This window comes from Geotrypetes seraphini, chromosome 6 (genome assembly GCF_902459505.1).
Source record: "Geotrypetes seraphini chromosome 6, aGeoSer1.1, whole genome shotgun sequence".
In the NCBI taxonomy this organism is placed as follows: Eukaryota; Metazoa; Chordata; class Amphibia; order Gymnophiona; family Dermophiidae; genus Geotrypetes; species Geotrypetes seraphini.
The window spans coordinates 253,136,734-253,162,713 of record NC_047089.1 but is presented as its reverse complement, the minus strand read 5'-3'; the positions used below and the strand labels follow the sequence as shown (position 1 = coordinate 253,162,713).

The following is a 25,980-nucleotide window of genomic DNA, read 5'->3' as shown; positions in this document are numbered from 1 at the left end:
TTATTATTAGATATTTATTTCTTTGCTCTCATTTCTACACCAAATAAAACTGTGTCATAAGATAATGCCACATGATTTTCTAACAGGGAATTAATCTGATTCCATATTGATTTCCAAAATTCTAATATATAAGGACAACTTTAAAATTGATAGATATTTTAACTTCTAATCCAATTCATAAATGGACAAATCAAACAATATGGCTTAATGCCAAGATTCAAATTGGCGGATTTAAGCTTATCTGGAAGCAATGGACAATAGGAGAAATACGTACTCTTGATGATGTAATTTCTAATGGTAAACTGCTTGAGTTTTCACAGTTGCAACAAAAATTTGGCTTGAAAGTGCCAGGTTTTGAAAAGCCGTCCGGACGCCGGAACACACCCTCTAAAAAGAGGACATGTCCAGGTACATCTGGGCGTTGGGTAACCCTACCAATAGCCCTTATGCTGCAAGTGTCACCTACATGACGGTACCGTGGGATTTGGGGGGGACTCTGGAAAGCTCACAGATTCCACAATAAGTACAGTGGTTAGAGTGGGATATGGGCCCGAGTCTCCATCGCTATGGTTGACCCACCACCCACTAGACTACTCGAGGAACCTGCTTGCTCGTCTACTAGGATTGACTGAAAAGTCTGAAGTTCTCATACAGGCAGTTATATACTGTTTTATTTAGATCTTTGGGATCAGTGAACATTGGAGATGTGTGGGGAAGGGTCATGTTTACGTCCCTCCAGTGGTCATCTCGTCTAGCTCCAGATGTCTAAATTGCGCCCTGGACGTATTCCTAAATGTTTGATTAAGGCAGAAAAATGTCCAAGTCATTAACCTAGCCCTATCCACCCCATGCCACTGCACAAGAACATAAGAATAGCCTTACTGGGTCAGACCAAGGGTCCATCAGGCCAGTAGCCCGTTCTCATGGTGGCCAATCCAGGTCCCTAGTACCTGGCCAAAACCCAAGGAGTAGCAACATTCCATACAGAATCTCAAAGAATATCAAGATTCTGGAACCCCAAACAGCAGCAGCATTCCATGCGGAATCCCCAAAGAATAGCAAGATTCTGGAACCCCAAACAGCAGCAGCATTCCATGCGGAATCCCCAAAGAATAGCAAGATTCTGGAACCCCAAACAGCAGCAGCATTCCATGTGGAATCCCCAAAGAATAGCAAAATTTTGGAACCCCAAACACCAGCAGCATTCCATGCAGAATCCCCAAAGAATAGCTAAATTTTGGAACCCAAAAAGTAACAAGATTCTGGAACCCCAAACAGCAGCAGCATTCCATGCGGAATCCCCAAAGAATAACAAGATTCTGGAACCCAAAAAGTAACAAGATTCTGGAACCCCAACCAGCAGCAGCATTCCATGCGGAATCCCCAAAGAATAGCAAGATTCTGGAACCCAAAAAGTAACAAGATTCTGGAACCCCAAACAGCAGCAGCATTCCATGCTACCGATCCAGGGCAAGCAGTGGCTTACCCGTGTCTTTCTCAATAACAGACTAAGGACTTTTCCTCCAGGAAATTGTCCAAACCCTTCTTAAAGCCAGCTACACTATCCGCTCTTGCCTCTCTGCATATATCTAATTGTGCAGATTTAGTTAAATTTTACGAGTGGTAGTGGCATAGACGAAGAACAGGCATGGAGGGCACTCATCCAGCGAGGGCACTCATATTTACACGTGCTAGCTGGACAGTGCAGATTTAATTTTTTTTGTAGGTCCTACACACTAACGGAAAAATTAGCATGGGCCCTACAACAGGAAAAAAGGCTGTAAACTATGCTTATAAAATCTGTTTGTGAATCAATCTGCAATCACAAGACAGGTCTGTGCCCGCTACAGTGCCGGCTGCACTTTAAAAAATCCGAGTACCACCGTTCACTATTTATTGATAGACTGCCATTGCCAAATGATCCCCCGACGCAGGCGTTTCACGCCGAAACGCAGCCCAACACGGTCCCTGACTCTGAAAGTCCTTGGTTTTCTTTTCGTGTTCTGGCTCACGGCAACCTACGTGCAACCCTGTTATTAGACAGAAACCAGTAAATTATAAGTGTATTGTAGTCTAAGTCTTTTTATTTTTTTCAATTTGCCATGGAAAACGCTACTAAGGTTCCTTTAAGAGCGGTGGATCATCACTTGAGTGAAACAGCTTTCACAGAGAATGAAAATCATAGTATCTCATAAAACATTGACTACCCAACAAAGGCAGGCTGCAAATAAACCCTACCATTTACTGGTCGAGTTGTAAAACACCACTGTGATATGGCATTACAGATGTAGTATTTTTTTAGCGGTAAAATATTTATGCTTTCACATTTAATTCCATTGTGAAATGGTTTCCAGGCATACTTCGATTTCATTTGGCTAGCCAGCATGCACTTGTAGGCCACGTACATAGAACGCAAGGCAGCTCAACTTATCGGGCAAGTTGTCTGTCTCTATGGGCTCCTTTTATCAAGATGCGCTACGGGGGGTCAGCGCGTCAGACCTCCAAGGCACGCCAAAAAACTAACGCCTCGTCAATGGAGGCGTTAGCGACTAGCGCGGCAGGCGGTTGAACACGCGGTATTCCGCGCGTTAACCACCTACCGCAGCTTGATAAAAGGAGCTCCAGGTCTCTGTTAACAAAACTCCCTCCTCGGTTCCCGTATGACAACAACGCCACTTTAAAACCTGCTTTAAAACCACTGAAGTTTCTCGAGCTCTTTCATTGCCTTCCATCCTGCTGTTAATGAGGCCACTCTCGTTTCCTCTGGCTGTAATTTAGATGAAAATTCCAATGAAAGTAGCCCCTTTTAATTATATTTCCATTATCTGATTAGTAATGACTTTACAGTGCCTTCAGAAATGGGTTGTCAGAAGCTCAGCAGGTTCCCTGCTACGTGTCCAAAAAACAGAACAAAAAAAATTGCAGCGACACGGGGGTACAGAGGGCTCCACTGGCAGTTTTGGAACCAAAACGAGAATTTTGTTGAATACAATGAATCGCTTCCGATTTTGCAGGGTTCAATTTAAGCTTGTGCTAAGTTCCGTTAGCAACTGCTTCTCGACTCCAGATTGACAGGAGTCATGAGTTGTATGACATTTGCGCAAAGGAGCACCCGGACCCTGAAACTCTAGATCAGGGATCTCAAAGTCCCTCCTTGAGGGTCGCAATCCAGTCGGGTTTTCAGGATTTCCCCAATGAATATGCATGAGATCCTATGTGCATGCACTGTTTTCAATGCATATTCATTGGGGAAATCCTGAAAACCCGACTGGATTGTGGCCCTCAAGGAGGGACTTTGAGACCCCTGCTCTAGATGAAGGCAGCAGATGGATTGAAGACAGGACCCCTGAGGATCCCCACGTGGTGGTGATCAGGGGTCCAATCTACCCAAAAGGCGCGTTTGTCAAAAATTGGAACCAGCTAAGCAAAACAAATGTCCACAAACTTGGCAATAAACAGAAAGACAACATAACATAAAATCAAACTACCTTACTGGGTCATACCAAGGGTCCAGCAAGCCCAGTATCCAGGTCACAAGTACCTGGCAAAATCTTTAAAAAGTATTAAGATTCTATGCCTACTTTAATGCTTTATGGATTTTTCCTCCAGGAATTTGTCCAAACTTTATTGAGAGTGGAATTTTTTTTTTTTTCTTATCAGCTAGGATGGATGCAAGTCAGCCGTTGAGGTAGAACACTTCAGTGCACAAAGTATCTTCTCAATGCTTGTAGGTGAAGAAGAATCAAAGGTTGAGCATATACTTTTCTTACTGGAGGTTGAGTGAGAGACGGGACATGAATGCAAAGCAGAATGAGGCTAGACTCCATGAAATTTCCTGGACTTTAGTCAAAAAGTATAACACCAAATGATTGGGTGTTCATTTCAAGGTATCAGGAACCCATTGAGAAAAGTTAAGAACATAAGAATAGCCCTACTGGGTCAGACCAATGGTCCATCAAGCCCAGTAGCCCGTTCTCATGGTGGCCAATCCAGGTCCCTAGTACCTGGCCAAAACGCAAATAGTAGCAACATTCCATGCTACAAGTTCCAGGAAATTAGCTTCTTTAGGGAGCTGAAGAGTTCCAAGGAGGAATTTAGTTTGAAGTACTCTCTTTTTGCTTGGCAGGTCTGGCTATTGTACAGTCTTAGGTAGGGTTACCAGATGTCAGGAATTTCCCAGGAATGTCCTCCTTTTCGAGGACATGTCCGGGGGTCCGGATGGCTTTCCAAAAACCAGCACTTTGATCGGATTTTGAAAAGCTTCCTCGAAATCACGTCGGGCAGGAGGGCATCTGCGCGTGCCACATGATATAATGCATGTGATGCCATTGCGTTGCATCCACACATGCACGGATACCCTCTTGCCCGAGAGCAGGCAATGAGGGGGGGGGGGCGTGATTGGGGGCGGGACTGAGGTATAATGGGGCGGGGATGAGTGGAACTGGGCGGGATTGGGGGCGGGTCTAGGGGGGTAACCGTAGTCTAAGGCAGTGATTCCCAACCCTGTCCTGGAGGAACACCAGGCCAATCGGGTTTTCAGGCTAGCCCTAATGAATATGCATGAGAGAGATTTGCATATGATGGAAGTGATAGGCATGCAAATTTGCTTCATGCATATTCATTAGGGCTAGCCTGAAAACCCAATTGGCCTGGTGTTCCTCCAGGACAGGGTTGGGAACCACTGGTCTAAGGCATCTCAAGAAATCCACAGGTTAGCTGGATTATTCTCCTTACATTCTCGTCTTTCACTGTGATGGGTGTCTCTCTCTAGCTGCCACAAGCTCTCTAGTAATACCTTATCAGGGGTGTCCAACCTTTTGGCTTCCCTGGGCCGCATTGGCCAAAAAAAAAATGTTTCTGGGGCCGCACAAAAGTGCAAACGCTGCAGCAAGACAGAGGAGGGAGCCGGCAAGACAGTAAACACCAGGGGGCAGCAGAGGAAAACACTGCATCGCCCTCAACCAGGGCCGCACCAAATACTTCACTGGGCCGCAGGTTGGACACCCCTGCCTTAGCTGATCATGATGAGAGGGGACAGAACATTCCGCGAGGGAACTACCTTGTCCAAAGTCTGTTGAACAATGGAGCTCCAAGATGAAGCCTCTCCCTCTAGAGCAGTGGTCTCAAACTCGCAGCCCACCAGGTACTATTTTGAGGCCCTTGGTATTATAAAGAATGACTCTCTATGGAAAACTTGCTCAGTCGCGTTCTGGAACGTTGCCCACTTCACTGCTACAACCTCACGCAAGCGCTTTCCAGCGTCTGTACGCGGTTGACCTCTCCACTCCACCTCACAATCACGTACAGACGCAGGAAAGCGCTTCCGTGAGGTCACAGCAGCGAGGCGGGCAACGTACCATAACGTAAGGTAACCACTGGAGGCAGCGCAGCTTGTGCGAGTGTCCGGTGCTGGAGGAGGTGAGAGCTGAAGGTGGTTGCGGACTTGACCGCCGGACGCTTAAGGCACAAGTTTTCCATAAAGAATCATTCTTTATAATACCGAGGGCCTCAAAATAGTTGGTCCAAAATCTTGTCTCTTGCAGTTGAGACTCTTGATAGTTTTTCACTTTCTGCATGTTGCACTGTTTTAGCTGTGTATAGCTGGAATTATCAGAAGCAATTAAACTATAGTTTATAAATCTTTCCTTAATTGCTTCTGATAATTTCAGATAATCCTTTTCAACATCTATATGTCCTCCCTAAAACTCCTCCACCTATCCCCCCTTGAAACAATTTACACTTATGCAGACGACATCCTCGTCCTCCTCGATACCGATTCGAACCTCACCGACCTGTCTAAGAACATATCCTCTTGTATAATGAACCTACAATCCTGGGCCCACACTGTGCAAATGAAATTGAATGAGTCCAAAACAAGACTTCTTTGGCTCGGTCCAAAACTAGATCACCTACCCACCTCCATCCCACTACCCTCTGGCTCCTCTCTGCAGCTTGAGTTCTCGAGCAAGGTTTTGGGCATCATCATTGATTCCACATTGTCCTTCAATGACCACCTCCAATCCTTGGTAAAAAAAATGCTTTTTCAGCCTTCACATGCTGAGGAAAGTTAGATCCTGCTTCCATCAAAAACATTTTACCCTCCTTCCATCAAAAACATTTTACCCTCCTTGTCCAATCCATCATCCTCTCCAGATTGGACTATTGCAACTCTATCTACTTAAGCCTAACTAAGAAAAACCTCCACAGACTCCAACGGATTCAGAATGCTGCGGCCAAGCTCATCTTCGCTGAAAGTAAATTTGACCATGTCTCCCCGCTCCTGGCCAAGCTCCACTGGCTCCCGATAATCGCCAGGGTCCACTATAAATGCGCCTGTTTAGCTTTCAAAATCCTATATGGTATCCTCCCTCCCTTTATCCTTCTTTCTTGGAATTCCTCAAACCCTAATACCACCAGATCCTCCCACAAATTAAAACTATCCTTCCCCTTGCTAAAAGGCATTTCCCACACAGGAAAGCTAGGGACCTCCCTCCACTTCAAAATCACTGAGCTCTGGAACAACTTTACCTCCCCTCTTCGGAACTTGAGCTCTCTCCAAGTTTTCCGCAAACATCTGAAAACCTGGCTTTTCTCAAAAAATGTAAGTCTCCCTCCAACTTAGGAATCAAGGAAACTCTTATATCTTGGCATCCCAAGTCCTGTAAATTTTCTTCACACTTCTACCTCTAACCCTCTGTTGTAGTTCCTTCCTATTTCTCCTACTGTAAACCGCGTCGAGCTCTACGAACGTGGAGATGATGCGGTATACAAACCTAAGGATTAGATTAGATTAGATTAGATAATCCACATTTTGGATTTGGAGGTACTTACCTCACGCAAAGTTGTCATTTCTTTAATAAGACATTAACTATTTTAGCTGCGGCCCTCCAAGTACCTCCAAATCCAAAATGTGGCCCTGCAAAGGGTTTGAGTTTGACACCGCTGCGCTAGAGGGAACAATAAAATGTAATTATTGAAGGTCTGGCAGGGTGATGCAGTGATTTTCTTGACCATCTCTTTACCTTGGACACTCTTTCTCTCTGACCTGGTAGCTTCCAGGTATACCTGTCAAAAAAAGCCAATAGTCTTTGTAACTTGTTGCAGCCACTGATCTGTTTATGGTTTTTTTATTATTATTGCTAAACTAAACTAAACCTTAAGTTTGTATACCTCATCATCTCCACAGAAGTAGAGCTCGGCACGGTTTACAGGAGTTAGTCTAGAAAGGAACTACAATGAAAAGTAAAAGGACTTAGAAAGAGAAGTTTAGAGGGACTTCGTATATCGATGAGGGAGGGGTCATTGCATTTTAGAGAAAAGTCAAGTTTTCAAATGTTTTCGGAAGAGTTGGAGGGAGGTCAGGCAACTTCTGAATTTCATTAGAATTTTCAGTCAGTGCATAATATTTATTCAAAGCTAGCGCTCTATTACAGTTATTTTACTCATATACTGCCATTTTAACAATAAAAAAGTCAAATCAAAGCGGTTTACAAAAACAAATCAACGGGAACAGTCTAAACTAAAAAAACAAACTATGAAAATGGAGAGATTACAGTATCATAAGGATAGAATAAATGGGATTCAACTCATTTTTAATCATTCAAAGCAACACAATTCAGAAATTTCAGGGGAGAGGGGATGCCGCAAATCACCAAGATGTTAGAAGTTCCTGTTTTCATTGATTCTTTTAAAAAAAATCTACAGTGGTAGCTCGGAATCCGAACGCCCCAGAACTCCGACAACTTGGAATCCGAACCATTTTTTAAATTAAATTTTGCCTCGGAATCTGAATGTACGGGAACTGCAAGCGTTGCTCAGCCCAAAGATTCCCCTCTGACGCAGCTTCCTGTTTCCGCCTGGGCGGTTCGCGTCAGAGGGAAGCTTTGTGCGGAGCACCGCTTGCAGTTGCAGATCTTGCTGTCTATGCCGGGGGGCCCAATTTTGCTGTCTATGCTGGGGTGGGGGCCGCTCTTGCTGAGTATGCCAAGGAGGGGCCTGCTCTTGCTATCTATTCCAGGGGGGCCCGCTCTTGCTGTCTATGCCAGGGGGCCCGATCTTGCTGTCTATGCCGGGGGGGAGGGGGGGAGCAATCTTGCTGTATGTTTACTGTTATTTATTTGAAAATCTAAGTTTGTGGGACCAAGGAACGGATTAATTCAGTTTCTGTTATTTTCAATGGGAAAAATTGTCTTGGAAGTCAAACGGGGTTCTGGAACGGTTGAAGTTCGGATTCCGAGGTACCACTATATATATTTCACATTAATTTCAAATTCAGAAAGGGGAGTGCAAGGAAGATGACATTCTCTTTGGAAAAAATTGAACCACCTGACATCTTTGTCCTGGGGCAGTAAGCCAGAGGCCAGTTTTCTTGCCAGTTGTTGCCCTAGATCTGGGCATGAGAGGGAGGAGCGGCAGGTCGTTGGATAGTAGTGGGGAGGACAAACAGGAAAATAGACATTGCATGGTAGTTAGGAGGAGAGGAAGGGAAAGATGCTGGATGGAAGTGGGGAGGAGAGGACTCAGACACTGAATGAAAGGGAGTAGAGAAAGAAGACACTTGTTGGATGAAAGGAAGGGAGAAAGTAAAGGGGCATATACTGGATAGAGAGAAGTGGACAAGTTCCTGGAGGAAAAGTCCATAGTCTATTATTGAGAAAGTTATGGGGGAAGCCACTGCTTGTCCTGGATCGGTAGCATGGAATATTGCTACTCCTTGAGTTTTGGCCAGGTACTAGTAACCTGGATTGGCCACTGGGCTTGATGGACCATTGGTCTGACTCAGTAAAGCTATTCTTACGTTCTTATGAACTACTATGCCAAGGGCACTTGATAACTTTATTATGCAGATACAGCAGAATTTTAGCCTGAAACTTTAAACATACCTGGCTAATGGACTTCTATAGTTACTGAACATTTAAAGTGCCTCTAACAGATATTCCACCAGAAATCTTTTCCACTTAAAATTCCCAGCATATAACACTATAAAGTCTATCAGGCAAAGCGCCTTATCCATCCGATATCAATTATCAAAATGCTAAAACCAACTACCACTCACACTACGATCTTGTGACCAATACCTCAGGTTTAGAAAACTTTTCAAAGGGATGGGAGGGAGGGAGATACTGCACATGTGGGGGAAGAACTGGGATGGAGGAGAGGAAAGGAGAAATGATCATTACATGAAAAAAAATAAGACATCCCCGAAAATAAAACCTAGTGCCTTTTTTGGGCCCCAAATTAATATAAGACAGTGTCTTAATAAAAGGAGGCCCAAGTGAATAGCCCTCGATGGAGACTGCCCTGACTTTGTTGGTTGGGTCGAGCACTTTCAGCAGCTCCTTGCAATAGCTCCACCTCCACAACTCATCAACAGATGGCAGTAATGGCACCCCACCCACATTCGCTGGTTCTTCAAAATCTCTTCTTTCACCTCAGTTGATGAGAAGTGTGTTTGAAAAGGTTGTTTTACTATTCTTGTGGAATGGAAACATGCAGCGAGCATTCAACGTGATTTCAGCAACGTGCTACAATAGAAGTTCTCGGCCACTGTTGAAGGAGTCTCTTTAACTGAATATGAGCGCTGCGTGCAGACTGTTTATGGCGATGACTGTGTCGATGCGAGTATTGTCTGTTGCTGGGCCACAAAATTGTGGATCAGAACTGAAGTAGATGGCCCATGGCAGCAACGGATGAGTAAACAAGAAGGAGAAAGAAGAATTTTGCCTCAATAATGTGAAAGAAAACCAAAAACAAGAGGCAAAAGAGATGCAACAACATAAACCAAGGAAATACTTGATTAAGTCAATAAAAAGAATGTCATAAAAACAGATTCAGTCTATAGTATAATGTCATAAGAACATTAAGAACCGCCATCTCCGGATCAGACCTTCGGTCCATCAAGTCCGGTGTTCCGCACACGCGGAGGCCCTGTCAGGTGTACACCTGGCGTAATTTTTAGTCACCCATATCCCTCTATGCCTCTCGTAAGGAGATGTGCGTCTAGTTTGCTTTTAAATCCTAGAACGGTGGATTCCGCAATAACCTCCTCTGGGAGGGCATTCCAGGTGTCCACCACTCGTTGCGTGAAGCAGAACTTCCTGATATTTGTATAACTCAGTCTAGGTAATACCTAGAATATCCCAACTAGGATCTCAGTTTTGGCATCTGTATATGCCTTCATCAGGGGATGAACGATAGTAAAATATATGAGCATAGCAAAATAAATAGAGCATATAAAATACATATCAAATGAACCAAATACGAGCATAAAAAATGTACGATATTCATACAAGAAAGGTTGACTAATTCTTGAAGAACAATTAGTACTAAAAGAGCTGAGAAACGAAATAGCAGAAACATTTCGCCAAATATGTAACCTTTCCTTAGAAACAGGGGAGATCCCAGAGGACTGGAAAATAGCAAATGTCATGCCCATCTTCAAGAAGGGATCAAAGGGTGACCCGGGAAACTACAGGCCGGTGAGTTTGACCTCGGTTCCGGGAAAGATGATGGAAGCACTGATTAAGGACACCATCTGCAATCACATAGAAAAAAATGGGCAGCTGAAGGCAAGCCAACACGGCTTCTGCAAGGGAAGATCATGCCTCACGAACTTTCTGTACTTCTTTGAGGGAATAAACAGCCAGATGAATAAAGGGGAATCCATAGACATCATTTACCTTGACTTCCAAAAAGCCTTCGACAAGGTACCCCCACGAACGGCTGCTTAAGAAGCTGTGGAACCACGGGGTGCAAGGGGATATCCACCGACGGATCAAATACTGGCTGGCAGGCAGGAAACAGAGGGTTGGAGTAAAGGGCCATTACTCAGAATGACAATGGGTCACGAGCGGAGTGCCACAGGGGTCGGTGCTGGGACCACTCCTGTTCAATATATTTATTAACGACTTGGAGACAGGGACGACTTGGAGACAGGGACGAACTGTGAGGTTATTAAATTTGCGGACAACACCAAACTCTACAGTAGGGTTAGAACCACGGAAGACTGTGAAGACCTGCAAAGGGACTTAACGAGATTGGAAGACTGGGCAAGAAAATGGCAAATGAGTTTTAACACTGAGAAATGCAAGGTCATGCATGTAGGGAAAAAGAACCCGATGTTCAACTATAAAATGGGGGGATCATTGCTAGGGGTGAGCAACCTTGAAAGAGACCTGGGGGTGATGGTGGACACAACATTGAAAGCATCAGCACAGTGTGCGACAGCCTCAAAGAAAGCAAACAGAATGTTGGGTATCATCAAAAAGGGTATCACGACCAGGACGAAGGAAGCCATTTTGCCGCTGTATCGGGCAATGGTGCGCCCACATCTGGAGTACTGTGCCCAGTACTGGTCGCCGTACCTCAAAAAGGACATGGCGGTACTTGAGGGAATCCAGAGAAGAGCAACAAAACTGATAAAAGGTATGGAAAACTTCTCATACGCTGACAGATTGGAAATGCTGGGGCTATTCTCCCTGAAAAAGCGAAGACTTAGAGGAGACATGATAGAAACCTTCAAAATCCTGAAGGGCATAGAGAAGGTAGACAGGGACAGATTCTTCAGCCTGTGGGGAACCACAAGTACAAGGGGGCACTTGGAGAAACTGAAAGGTGACAGGTTTAGAACCAATGCCAGGAAATTCTTCTTCACCCAGAGGGTGGTGGACACATGGAACGCGCTCCCGGAGGCTGTGATAGGCCAGAGCTCGCTACAGGGGTTCAAGGAGGGTCTAGATAGGTTCCTAAAAGAAAAGGGGATTGAGGGGTACAGATAGAAGTAGAGGTAGGTAATAGGAATGGTCAGAAACCACTTCACAAGTCATGAACCTGATGGGCCGCCACGGGAGCGGACCGCTGGCCACGATGGACCTCTGGTCTGACCCAGTGGAGGCAACTTCTTGTGTTCTTATGTTATCACTCAGAGTGTTATAATCTGTGGCGTAGTAAGGGTAGGAGGTGACGGGGCAGTGGCGCTCCTTACACCCTCCTCTATGCCCCTCTCCCGCTCCTTCTGCACCAACCCCCCTCGCTCCTTCCACACTCCCATGTCACATTCACGCCCTCCCTTCCTACCCTGAACCTCTTTAAATCTTCACCAGCTCGAGCATCTTCTCGGGCCTGCTGCCATGCTGGCACTGGCTTTCCCTCTTGCTTCACTTCCTGTCCCTGTGACCCGGAAATGATTTCAGAGGGAGCCAGGCTGGAACAAGCAGAAGGCTAGAGTAGTTGGTCACACTGGTGAAGATTTTAAAGAGATATGGGGGATGGGGCAGGGGGGCGCGAGCGTGGCATGTTGGGGGTGGAGAGGTGCCAACTCTCCCACCAAGATGGTGCTGGTAGAAGCTTGCCCCCCCTCCCCCCCTCCGTGCTACACCACTGCTTACAATGCAACCCTGAAATCTTTGAAAAGAATTACCGAGATGAATTTGGTACATATGAAGAAAATGTTTTTGCAACGGAACAATTCTGGGCCTCATGCAACGCAAGCCACCACAGAGGCAATTGTGAAGATGGGCCTTGAAGTCTTACCCCAACCACCAAACAACCCAGATTCAGTACCCTGTGATTTCCATCTTTTCCCATAATGGAAGGACCAACTTCAGGGGCATCTGTTCGACTCGAATGAAGAGGTGGAAAAGATCGTGAGCAACTAGTTGACGATGTGCAGTTCTTTCGTGGCAGCTTTCAAAGCTGTTGTCCACTGTTGGCATGGAATATTGCTTCACCTTGGGTTTTGGCCAGGTACTAGTGACCTAGATTGGCCACCTTGAGAATGGACTACTGGGCTTGATGGACCATTGGTCTGACCGAGTATGGCTGTTCTTATAGAACAATCAAGCCATTGTGACATCACTGATGAGGTTGGCTCTGAGGCATTATGACATCACAATCTCAGCTCTGAAATGTTGCTCTCATTGGGGTTCCGGAATCTTGCTATTTTTTGAGATTCTATATGGAATATTGCTACTCTTTGGGATTCTAGAATCTTGTTACTCTGGAATTCCGGAATCTTGCTATTCTTTGAGATTCTATATGGAATGTTGCTACTCCTTGGGTTTTGGCCAGGTACTAGGGACTGGGATTGGCTAATGTGAGAACGGGCTACTGGGCTTGTGATGGCCCATTGGTCTGACCCAGTAAGGGTATTCTTATGTTCATACATGTGTGGCAAACTGTGACAACTGCGTAGAAAAGCAAATAAATGTAACAGAAGAGCAAGTTTCTACCCTCATTTTTTATTTTACTTTATTTCAATATCTTCATTTCGACAATAGTCACGGAGGTGGAGGCATCACTTTTCATTTCATCTCACGTATCCAGTGGTGCTGAATATTCAAATACAGTGAAGAGCCATCGCTGAACAAGAAACCCAACATTTTTATTTTGGTTTTCTGAAGCCTTTTTTTTATTATTATTTTACACTAACAAGGAAGCTACACAACTGTGAAGGTGAAGACGTCAACATGTGAAACTGTAAAATCTGAAGAAATAAATTAACCGATATGCATAAAAGAGAGAGATAGACAGAGAAAAAGAAAAGGCCAAATCAAAGAGAAAAATCAATAAAAGAGAAAAACGGGCTGGATTTGCTTTCAAGAATCTCAAAAAAAAAAAAAAAATTGGTGAGATATTTTTAAACCACTTTGCTTCAGATGCTCAAATACAAAGGAACACGACCACTGTCTACTGGGAAACGCTCAAGATATCATCCGATGTGATAAGGATCGCGGTGTTAAGGGGTAGATTCAGTGGCGTTGTAAAGGGGGGTGGGGGAGGGGGTGGACCGCCCTGGCCGCCATCTTGGTGGGGGCGCTGGCATCTCTCCTCCTGCCCGTTCCTTCCTACCCTCCCCCACCGCACCTCTAGCTGCCCGCACCGGCCTCGGCGCTTCCCTCTGACATTACTTCCGGGTCCAGTGACTAGAAAATGATGTCAGAGGGAGAGCCGGCGCAGGCGGCAAGTTGGAGATGCTGCTTATGCCAGGGAAAGCGGAGTGCCGCTGGCCCCGGGGGCCCCTCCCACCCTCCTACGCCATCTTGCACTGGGTGTTAGCACTTAGCCTACCAAAAGCCAGCACCTAACTAATGGCAGATGGATAGTTAAATGTAGGGTTACCGGATTTTTATGTTCCCCAAAAAAGGTGACCCATCAATTGAACACTGGACAAAAGCGCTCCGACAAAGACGCAGCGACAATCGCATGCGGGAAGTATGCACACCATCAGTCCCGAAACTCCCCCACTACATGCACGAGTCCTCGTGCTCCCATTGGGGGGGGGGGGGTGGGGGACCCCCTCCCACTACACTGGAAAAACTCCCGGACTCTGAAAACTTAATGGAAAACAGAAGTTTAAGTGTACTTGGGGGGGGTTCACCCCCTCCAAACCACCCCCAATGAGTGCGCGAGGACTTCTACTTGTACTGGGGGCTTCCTCCCCCATACCACCCCTCACAGCGGTAATGTTACCGGTTTAAAGTGGTGGGACCAGCGGCGCGCATACGCCCTGCGTGCAATTGTCGACACGTCTTTGTCGTCGCACCAATGTCCGACGCGCTTTAGTTATGGAACCAAAAAAAAAAAAGAGGACAAATTGTCCGGGCCTGTTCCTTCCCCCAATCCCGGCCCCACGGAAACCTCGGTTCTTCAGGGCCGCCTCTGGAGGGCATCTGCACATGCGCAAATGCGGTACGATGACAGTCACATACATTCGCACATGCACATGATTTCACATCACACACGCAGACGCCCTCCAGACGCAGCCTCCAGCTCCCATCGGTTTTCAAAACACAGACAAACTGCCGGGTTTGGAAAACCCATCCGGATGCCCAGACAGTCCTCGAAAAAGAAGGAGACCAAAAGCAACGTAGCCACGTTCCGCACCATCTTTGCCATTCTAGGCGGATCACAAATCAGCCTATATATTCCAATACACAGTATAAAAATGAAATAAACACAGCATACTAGTCAGATAGGGAAGATTCTTACACCCCCTCCCCCTTTTACAAAATTGTAGCATGGCTTTTAGCGTTGGCTGCAGCGGTAACAGCTCCGACACTCGTAGGAATTCTATGAGCGTCGGAGCTTTCACCGGCGCGGACAGCACTAAAAACTACGCTACAGTTTTAGTAAAATGGGGGAGGGGGGGCGATAGAGGTAATTTCTGTAAAGGCCACCTAAAATTAAGTGCCAGAGGCGCCTAGATCCCGCTTGCTGGAGTCCAACTTAATGGTTTTAATCGGCGTGATAATTGACCATGCTATTAAAAGCTGATTAAAAAACAATTAAAAAAAAAAAAACTAGACATCGTTGGGCACCTCCCAGGACCGGCGGCTAACACCCGAGCGCCTAGCGGTGCCGCACACCTAAGTAGGCATGTTTAGGGGGTGGAGTTTGCCTTAGGTGTCACTAAGCACCATTAGTACGATTCTCCGACAAACCCAGGCCTACGTTGCCAGCGCTTAAATTTGCCATTAGGCGCCAGTAGTCGCAATTAATAATAAATTTTATTTTTTTATACCGCCATACCAATGACTTCTAGGCGGTTTACATCAAGAAAAGCTGGTCAATCGGCGAATCTTATAAATGCACCACATAGACATATCATAAATACAGTATTAAAACAATTAAGATATGAATTTATCAAGATTGAGCTTGAGGAATTAGGGTTCTCCACCAGGTGTTCATTTCACTAGCCTGGAATGCTAAAGTTTGATCAAAAAATCTTGTGCAACGACAAGCTTTGGGGGATGGACATGTAAACCAGTAAGATTTGCGTATATTCACGTTTTGTTCTATGAAATTCAGAATGAGAAACGAGATAAGCTGGAGCTAAACCAAATGATACTTTAAAACAAATAGTGTTCCCCTGGTCATTCGTGGTCGGTGGTTCGCAGTCCCGGCCATTCACGGTATTTTCCGACCGCAAACCGCTGACCAGGAGAGAGCAGCCGGAGCGCCGGCTTTTGACACGCAGCTCCTGATTGGTAAGGCCCGACTTTAGTGCAGGAAGAGGTGGTCGGAGCATACAGCGAGTGATTTCCTTCCGGCGTTCCAGCTGCTCTCTCCTGCCTCTTCCGCTGCCCGCTCCAGTCTCCCCCACGAAAAACCGTATTTGCGCTTTTTCAAGATTCGCGGAGGGTTCCTGGAACGGGGAATACTGTACAGCCAAATTTAAATAAATCTTTTGAAGTTTTACTAGGTTCAGGAACATGGGGTGGCATGGGTCTTCCTGATTTTCAGATTTATGGGAAGGCTTGCTTACTACGGCATATTAGGGATTGGGTGTTTGATGATGTTTTATTTTCTCCTATATAATATGAAAAAGCCTTCTATTACCCTTTTCATTTATTATATCTTCTTCAGATACATCCATCTAAATTACCAATCCATTTTATCTTCAACGAGGTCAGTTTGGGGAAATTTAATTAAGTTATGGAGATATAACCCATGTATAACAGATCTGCTACCTATTCAGGGAAATGGAGATTTTCAACCTGGTATGACATCTAGGATTTTTAGAATTTGGGGGTTTAAAGGTATTTATTATTTATCACAAGCATTGGATGAAACTGGGAAGATTAAGAGTTTTCCTGACCTTTCTATTGTAGTGGAAAGGGGTCCTGGATCATTATATGCGTATATGCAATTGGTAAATTATATTAATAAACTAGCTGATGCGCCGGCGTTGCACGGGTATTTAATTATAGCAATAACACTGTAAATGGATTCAAATAAAGATACTTTATAGTGGTGAATGAAATTATTTTTTAACAGCTTTATAAAAAGTACAATATTCAAATTATAATGTGAAATATTTGACAAAATGAATACAATACAACTAACACAAAACTTGATTATAAACAACATTTTTAGTTTCACCTCCAGGAGCAAGAACATATAAATTCTTGGGTGAACCCACCCTTGAGCAAGCAACATAGAGTTGACCATGGGAAAAACAGGGGGATCTTAAATCCACTCCACAGTATGTAATAGTCTGTCCCTGTGATTTGTTGATTGTGATAGAGAATGCAAGTCTCACTGGAATTTGCAAGCTCTTAAACTGAAAAGGAAGATGTGTTGCAAGTTTCGTTCTAATCGGGCAAGCCGTTTTTGCGTTGGCAGCTTTTTACAATTTTTCCATTGACATGAATGGGTGAAATATGATGTTCTGTTTGTAGCTCCGCCCACGTGTGCAGGTGGGCCGCGAGACCCCCAGAACATATCACCCCAGGTAGTGAGGGATCTGCATACCAAGTGTCGTTCAAATCGGGCAAGCCGTTTTTGCGTGATCGCGGCACATACACACACACACACATACATACATACACACATACATACCTCCGATTTTATATATATAGATTGAAGAGATTGAATTTTTCTTGTGGAGTTCATGACAGAATTATTTCTTTTTTTAATCATTGTGATGATGTGCCTATTTCAGTTTCTTTATTACACAAGTGGTGGCGGATATATTACCTACCCGTACATATGATAAAATTCTACAAAATTGGAATGAGGAGTTGGGAATTCAGATTTCTCTTCTTGATTTTACTCAATCTATTAATAGACTACCAAAGATTATAAAAGGGTATGTTTGGAGAGAATGTACTTATAGAATTTTACATAGGGCTTATTTTTCCCAAATTCAAGCTTTTCATGCGAATTTAATAGATACTCCAATTTGTATTAAATGTAATAAAGATCCTGGCACATTATCTCATGCTTTTTGGTTGTGTCCTTTGATCAACTCATTTTGGTCTGTCATCCTATTATTTTTGGGTTCTTTATGGGGTAATTCGATAGTGGGTTGTCCTAGGGGAATAATTTTTGGTAAAGCATCAGCTTGTGGGGTTTTTGGCCAACCAAAATGTCTTTTATTTCAGAAAGCCTGTATGATTTGGCCTAAATGTATTATGCAATTTTGGTTGCGGAAAGAATCTCCAAGTTTTTGGCGTTGGAGGAATCAATTACATCGCTTATTTTTATTTGAGAGTTGGGAGGTTCGAGGTTCGCCTAAAAAAACTCGTCTTTTTATGGAGGCTTGGGATCCTTATATTCAGAATCTTTCACCAAAAATACGAAGTTTGGTTATCAATGATTTATTATGAAAATTAGGTTTACTAATTACATTCCAGTTATTTATTTTAATTCTTTACTTTTGTCAACTTTCATCCAGGGGGAGGGATTTCATTTAGGGGAAGATAGTGGGTAGGGGATGGAATTAAGGGGGGTGTAGATAAGATTGAATTAATTCATATGGAAATTAAATTTGGAAGAATGATTTACATTTGTATGAAATATTATTGTAATTCTTATTGTATTGAATGTATTTTTGTATTATCCTATTGTACTGATTATTTGATTCTTTCAATAAAAATTGTTATACATAAATAAAAGTCTTGCATCAAACGGCAACCAGTGAAGCAGGAGCTAACATGATCGTATTTTTTTCAGACCGAAGATCAAACGAACCGCTGAGTTTTGTATCATTTTTTTATGAGATCCCAAATAAATTATATTACAATAATCCAGGACAGACAGGACTGAAGACTGAACCAATAGCCTAAACTGCGCTAGATCAAAATATTTCTTAATCGTGCGCAGTTTCCAAAGGACAGAAAAACATTTTCTTTATCATCAAATCCGTCCGATTGTCTAAGGTAAGATGGCGGTCTAACACAATATCCATTTTTTCTAGGCACCACATCCTGATTCATCCCCGTAAGAGCACCTGACCCCCCTATAACATCAACTGCATTGGAACCCCTGAGGGGATATATAAGCGGTAAATAAATACCTACAGTAATAATAAATAGATAAGATAATGACCTAAACTGCCACTAAGAGCTGAATCAGAATCACTACTGTTATTTATCGCATCATCGATACCTATTGAGGTTGTTGGGAAAACCCTGCTGGGTCAAGAACAGTTTTCAGTTTGGTCTTAAATTCTTCCAGATCTCTCACCGCTCGTATAACTGGGGGAAGTGGGACCAGCTCTATAAAATATAAATGATTGATAATCATCACGACAGATCACTTTCAAACATCACCACATCCGTTACAGCAGCCGTTACTGACCACAAGGATCCGGATGGCTGATGGAAGCGTAGACAGGCTGCCACATAAAAACTGCATTCAGCAAAAATATTGCTCAAGGTTGCAGAAACCTACAAACGACGGGCTCTGTTTTCAACGGGACGCATCCAGGTAGGAGCCACTCTTATGCCAATAAACCCTGCCGCTCGGGGCCATTCGCAGACAGTGCTGCTAAAAATCCCAAAACGGCGCTCGGCACTATCTGGGGAGAACTGGCGCCAGTGGCGTAGTAAGGGACGGGCAGAGGGACGGTCCACTCCGGGCGCCGTCTTGGCCTCTCTGCCCCTCCCCCCCCAATGCCACGCGTGCACACCGCTTCCCTTCCCCGTACCTCTGTAATGTTCACGGCGTGAACATCAACCCCCAGCCTGCTGTTGCACCAGCGTTGGTTCTTCCTCTGAAGTCACTTCCTGGATCCAGCGCAACAGCAGTTCAAGGGGGGGAGGGGGTGGCTGCTTGCACCAGGAGCGTTGCAGAGGTACGGGGGAAGGGAAGCGGCAGGCGGGGTGGAGAAACAGCATGAGGGAGGTGGAGAAGAGGGTGGGGGAGGGGTGCCACCTCCCCGGCTGCTTCTCATCCTCGCTATGCCACTGACTGGTGCAGTCTGGGTAAGAGCCATATTTTATCCAGCTCTGAACAACATTCAGCTCCAACACCCAGAAAATTATTTCATTGAATTAGGACACCCAAAAAAGGCTCTGCAAAGTTAACCAGATGGACGTACTTTCTTGCACTTTTCCAGGTCTCGCCATGTCTGGTCAGGTAGAGCCGACGTTTCAGCCTTCATGCTGTGACTTTCTTCAGGGTGTGCTTTAAGGTCTGCAGTGGGTCCTCAAACCTGATTGGCTGGGGCTTGAGGTGACTGAGGCAGGAAAGGCCATTGATGACCAATTGGAATTTTGGTGGGAAAGTCTATTGGTGACAGCTGCACAGGGGAGAAGGTGACGGGACAAAAGTGCGCAAGACTTCAGCGCCAATAATTCAGTGCAAGACACCAGCGCGATGCCTAAAAAGTGACTTTTAAAGAGCTCTGATGGGTTGTGTGGGGGGAACCCCCTTCTTTACTTCAGACTGTTCGTGCTGCCGTTGGTGGGGGGTGAGGGGGTGCAAACCCCCACATTATAGAGAAAACAACTTTTTCCTATAAAATCTGGAAAAAGTTAAGTTTACTCTATAATGGAGGGTTCCAACCCTCCCCCCAACGGCAGCGCAAAGAGTATGAAGTAAACTGGGGGGGGGGGTCCCCCACTCACACCCCGTGTCGGAGCTCTTAAAAGTCACTTTTTAGGCGGCGCTGCAATGTCGGCGCGCGAATGACTATGAACCGGGGAGAACATCTTTAAACTGACCAGAGAACGTTCCATTCTGTGGGAAAAAAATTATTGCTGCTAATTGGCTTGTTTAATTAAAATCGTGTACAGAAATTGGATGTGCAAGCAATTCCGAGTCATAAAAGGCCAGATTCTGCAATGGGTGCCATTAAAAAAACAAATAGGCACCTAAGCTTAGGCGCTTATCACACGTCAATCATTCTTGGATGCCCATTACAGAATCGCGCTTAGCATCACCTGTAATTGAATCCAGAGTCCTATTCAAATTCGCCTGCTTCTGCTATAAAACAGTATTTGGTTTATCCCCAAGCTACATCATCCCTCACTTCGCCCTAAATCACAGCATCAAGGACTCCCGCAGAATCCAACTATTCGCCTACCCCTCCCTTAAACTCTGCCACTCTAAAAGATTCCTCGACAAAACCCTCGCCTTCCAAGCCACTAAGCTAAACCCATGGTTATCCCAAATGGCCCTCAAGGCCCCCAACTACCTCGGCTTTAGAAAACTACTCAAAACCCGCCTCTTCCAAGACCAGGATCCCAACGCCCCTTCCATCTAACATCCCCTCTCCCCTCCACATCCTTCCCTCACCCCCCCCCCCTGGCAACTTTGATCAATTTTTTATTGAACCGCTTGTAACCCCGCTCAACTGATGTAAACCACTTGTAACCTTGTTTAATTGATCCCACACCCGATTCCCCCTTGACACTCTCTCCACTTCCCTTGTCTAGTCCGATCTAACCCACAATTTTCAGTTAAACTGTTATACATCTTCCTTTCATTGCAGACTACTGTAAATTGTAGTAACTTCATTGCTGACTGTTGTAAATTGTAAATTGTTGTAATTTACTGTAAATCTACAGGTAATTTGTTTGTAAATCTGCTTGTAACATGTTGTAAATAAGCTTGTCAATGCAGATCATTTGTTAATTGTTGTAAACCGCCTAGAACTCGATGGGTATGGCGGTATATAAGAATAAAGTTATTATTATTATTATTAGAACTCTTCCGGGTATGGCGGGATACAAAAATAAAAAAAATAAAAAAAATAAAAATAAATAATTAGACCTGCATTATAGGTGCCTAAGTCCTTTAGAGCAGTGGTTCCCAGGACCACCAAGCCAGTCGGGTTTTGGGGATAGCCTTAATGAATATGCATGGAGCACATTTGCATGCCTGTCACCTCCATTATATGCAAATGTCTCTCATGCATATTCATTAGGGCTATCCCCAAAAACCCGACTGGCCTGGTGGTCCTCCCGGACAGGATTGAGAACCACTGCTTTAGAGAATCAGGCTTACAGGCACCCAAGTCCACCTCCACCCCTAAACACGCCAACCATGCAATAGGTGCCCGGCTTTTGTAGAATCGTGCCCCAAAAGATTGGTGCCCATATCCCAATTATTGAAACCGATTTACTAATTAACCCCTCTTTTACAAAACCGTAGCGTCAGAGCTGTTACCGCCACGGCCGTCGTTAAAAACCACGCTACGGTTTTGTAGAAAGGGGTGGGGGGGGGGAGGTAACTTTAGGCACCTTTTATAGGATTTTCTCCAAACCTATGTTCATTCATGTGATTTAATTCAAACGAACAATTATCCCAGCTTTAAAAAGTTCCCAAACATGAAATTAAAAACTACATTTGTAACAAAGAAAGTTGCAGTTTCTATCAGCAGCTGCTCTGAGCATAATTCATAGTTTCAGCTTTTCCAGACTGGAGGTGAGAAAACCAACTACCACCAAGACGTCCTCCAACCTAAAGTCTCCACCGACCTCTGACTTTTCCCCTGGCGAAAGGCATGTTTTATGACACCTGAGAACAGAACCAACTCCATTTATACCTCGTTTCAAAAATACCGAGGCACATGCTTCGACCATATATAGCAAGATTATCCCCTAAAGAAGCAAATTTTGAGCAATCTATAAATACCTCAGCGATTGGTCTTTTGATCTGGTTCCAAGATGAAGCAGAAACAGTCATGGCCCTGAAACTTTAGCCTGGATGGACCATCACATTTCCTTCCATTTAAAGCACCAAAGGCCTTGCCCCCTATGGCACCAAAGGCTGGAAAGTTGCCAGACTGACTTCTAGGCCTTCGAGAACTCCACGCAACACAGGGACCAGCAAGGGCTTTGCTAATGCCCAAGTGGTCCAGGGGGCCATTTGCAAATGCAGAGTCCCACCACATGCATTAAACCAGGGGTGTCCAATGTCAGTCCTCGAGGGCCGCAATCCAGTCGGGTTTTCAGGATTTCCCCAATGAATATGCATGAGATCTATTAGCATACAATGAAAGCAGTGCATGCAAATAGACCTCATGCATATTCATTGGGGAAATCCTGAAAACCCGACTGGATTGCGGCCCTCGAGGACTGACATTGGACACCCCTGCATTAAACCATTGCATTTGTCCAGAAACGACGTCGAATGCAATATGCAACTGCTTTTCAGCCATCTGTTTCTCAACCCAGCCTGCAAAGCATAGGATAGACACACCCATGGTTTATAAACGTTGTATAAAGCTGTGTCTTGGTTTCAGTAAGATCCGAATTAATTCACTCCTACCCTGTGATTTTACCTTTTAAATCATTAAGAAAGCAACACAGCAAAGTAAGACATTTCCTTTAAAAACACAAACACACCGCATAAATCAGCTGCATCTGTCTTTTTAGTCTCTCTTGAGCCATCGCAAGCAAGAGACAACTTTTGTTATATGACAACTGGGAAGCCTCATTGTAGCTAACTTTGCCGGTCCGACTTTGCAGCGTTAAACTGCTCAAGCCCGACCTACCGGGTGGTCAAGCCCGACCTACCGGGTGGTCATTAACAGAAATCCGGGGGGGGGGCGGCCGGTGCCCCCGTGGATACAAAGCTAGAGAATAGGCAAGAAACAAGGACAGGCACTTTTACCTAGAGGAGAAGGACACAGCTTTGCCTATTGATCATCGCTATGTAATATTCCAGTTATTAAACGAGTTGAACTTTACCAGATCTGGTCTTGATGATCTCATTGAACTCGTCGGCCGCAGTTTCCTCTCTCGGATCCTCAGGACACCCACTGGCAGCCATAGCAGCCCTTCCAGGTTACAGGGGTGGCAGGATGGGCTCCCCCCAAGAAGCAGCAGCCCAAGCTGGATGTTATTATATATTAAGGAAAGCAGCAAAACCATCGGCAGCAGCCCCTGCCCCGGCAGATAATTTGAGATCCGAGAAAACAGGTGCCTGATCCTTGGCTCATCCTTAAAATAGAGAGTCGGGACCAGAGGAACGTGAAAGCTGAGGCGGGATGGATTGAACCTGACACTTAATAAATCAACCTCGGGATCCCAGACCCCAGAAGCAGTATTTCCACACAGCACCAATCAATGCAAGAAAAACCAGACAGAGAGAGAGGCAGGAAAGTGCCCTCCTGCTTGAAAGAAGGCAACAAGGCATCAATTATTGAGCTCTCCACTACTTAGTGCTATGCTATAATGCAAAGGTAAAAGAGCAGCTGCATTTCAGCTGTCCTGGGAGACCAGCCTGAGGAGCTGTGAATGGGACACTGGCCCAGCTCCATTTTCCACCTGCCAGGTTTGCTTAGCAGCTTATTCCTGCCCAAAGCTCTTCAGGCCTTCTTGCATGAGACACATGTGGAAAGTCAGGTCTTAGACCATGGGTGGGCAGCTCCGGTCCTGGAGGGCCGGAATCCAGTCGGCTTGTCAGGATTTCCCCAATGAATATGCATGGCATCTATTTGCATGCACTGCTTTCAATGCATATTCATTGGGGAAATCCTGAAAACCCGACTGGATTCTAGTCTTCGAGGGCCGGAATCCAGTCGGGTTGTCAGGATTTCCCCAATGAGTACGCATGATGTCTATTTGCACGCACTGCTTTCAATGCATATTCCGGTCCTCGAGGGCCGTAATCCAGTCGGGTCTTCAGGATTTCCCCAATGAATATGCATGACATCTGTTTGCATGCACTGCTTTCAATGCATATTCATTGGGGAAATCCTGAAAACCCGACTGGATTCTAGTCTTCGAGGGCCGGAATCCAGTCGGGTTGTCAGGATTTCCCCAATGAGTACGCATGATGTCTATTTGCACGCACTGCTTTCAATGCATATTCCGGTCCTCGAGGGCCGTAATCCAGTCGGGTCTTCAGGATTTCCCCAATGAATATGCATGACATCTGTTTGCATGCACTGCTTTGAATGCATATTCATTGGGGAAATCCTGACAACCCGACTGGATTCTGGTCTTCGAGGGCCTGAATCCAGTCAGGTTGTCAGGATTTCCCCAATGAATATGCACTGAAATCAGTGCATGGAAATAGATGTCATGCATATTCATTGGGGAAATCCTGAAAACCCGACATGATTCCGGTCCTCGAGGGCCGGGATCCAGTTGGGTTTTCAGGATTTCCCCAATGAATACGCATGACGTCTATTTGCACGCACTGCTTTCAATGCATATTCCGGTCTTTGAGGGCCGGAATCCAGTCGGATTTTCAGGATTTCCCCAATGAATATGCATGGCATCTATATGCATGCACTGCTTTGAATGCATATTCATTGGGGAAATCCTGAAGACCCGACTGGATTCCGGCCCTCGAGGACTGGAATTGCCTACCCCTGTCTTGTGTGTATAATTTAACATCCCACTTGCAGCACTTTAGAAAAAGGCATTTAATATTATTGCAAGGCAGTTTTGTTAACGTAATATTGCTTGAGGATTTCTCCATACCGAAAAGGAATTATTAATATTTTTTTTCTCATGTTTTATTCTAATCTCCAGCTCAGTTTTTGTTTCCCCCCTTTTTTTTTCTTTGCCAATTACATGATTCAAAGTTGAATTGAAGGCTCAAATCAATTTTGTTCCAGTTTTAAATAAGAAATATCATAATTGTGATTCTATTTGAAATGAAAATCGATATGTATTACATTATATTTACTTATGTTATAAATTAAGAAATAGAAGGAGGTAATTGAGGGTTAGGCAATATTTACACATGTAAAAAGGTTGTTAACACATGTCAATGGCCTCTCGGGTTGCAATTCTTAAGTTGCTTTTATGTATTGTGGTTGACGAACGCTTTACTTGCTTGGACAGTTTTGATCTGCTGTGGTAGTTTGAGATTTTAAGGGGGCAGGTTCTGGGCATGGCATGGACGGACTTTTAAAATACATAGAAACATAGAATATGACGGCAGAAAAGGGCTGTAGCCCATCAAGTCTGCCCACCTTAATGACCCACCCCCAGACTTCACCCGGCTAGAGATCCCACATACATATCCCATTTCTTTTTGAAATCGAGCACGTTGCTGGCGTTAATCACCTGCAATGGAAGTTCATTCCAATGATCGACCACCCTTTCGGTGAAGAAATACTTCCTGGCGTCGCCATGAAATTGCCCACCTTTGATTTTCAGCGGATGACCTCTTGTGGTTGAAGGTCTTTTAAGAAAGAATATATCGTCTTCCACCTCGATGCGGCCCGTGATATATTTAAAAGTCTCAATCATGTCCCCCCTCTCTCTACGTTCCTCGAGCGAGTATAGT

At 44.8% G+C, this 25,980-nt stretch overlaps 1 protein-coding gene across 10 annotated transcripts in view; it reads right to left on the bottom strand.

Moving 5' to 3' along the window:
* The window catches only part of DMD (dystrophin), a 2,510,493-nt gene extending 2,486,925 nt beyond the window's left edge, over positions 1-23,568 (bottom strand). For 3 of the 10 annotated variants that reach the window (XM_033949692.1, XM_033949684.1, XM_033949694.1), the window contains exon 1: positions 23,424-23,567. In XM_033949692.1, coding sequence (XP_033805583.1) covers positions 23,424-23,505 — 82 coding nt within the window. In that variant the 5' untranslated portion in view covers positions 23,506-23,567. Of the gene's footprint in view, positions 1-23,423 lie in introns of all 10 variants that reach the window. The other 7 variants (XM_033949686.1, XM_033949693.1, XM_033949685.1 and 4 more) reach the window with 4 other exon arrangements.
* Between the last annotated feature and the right edge of the window lie 2,412 nt (positions 23,569-25,980).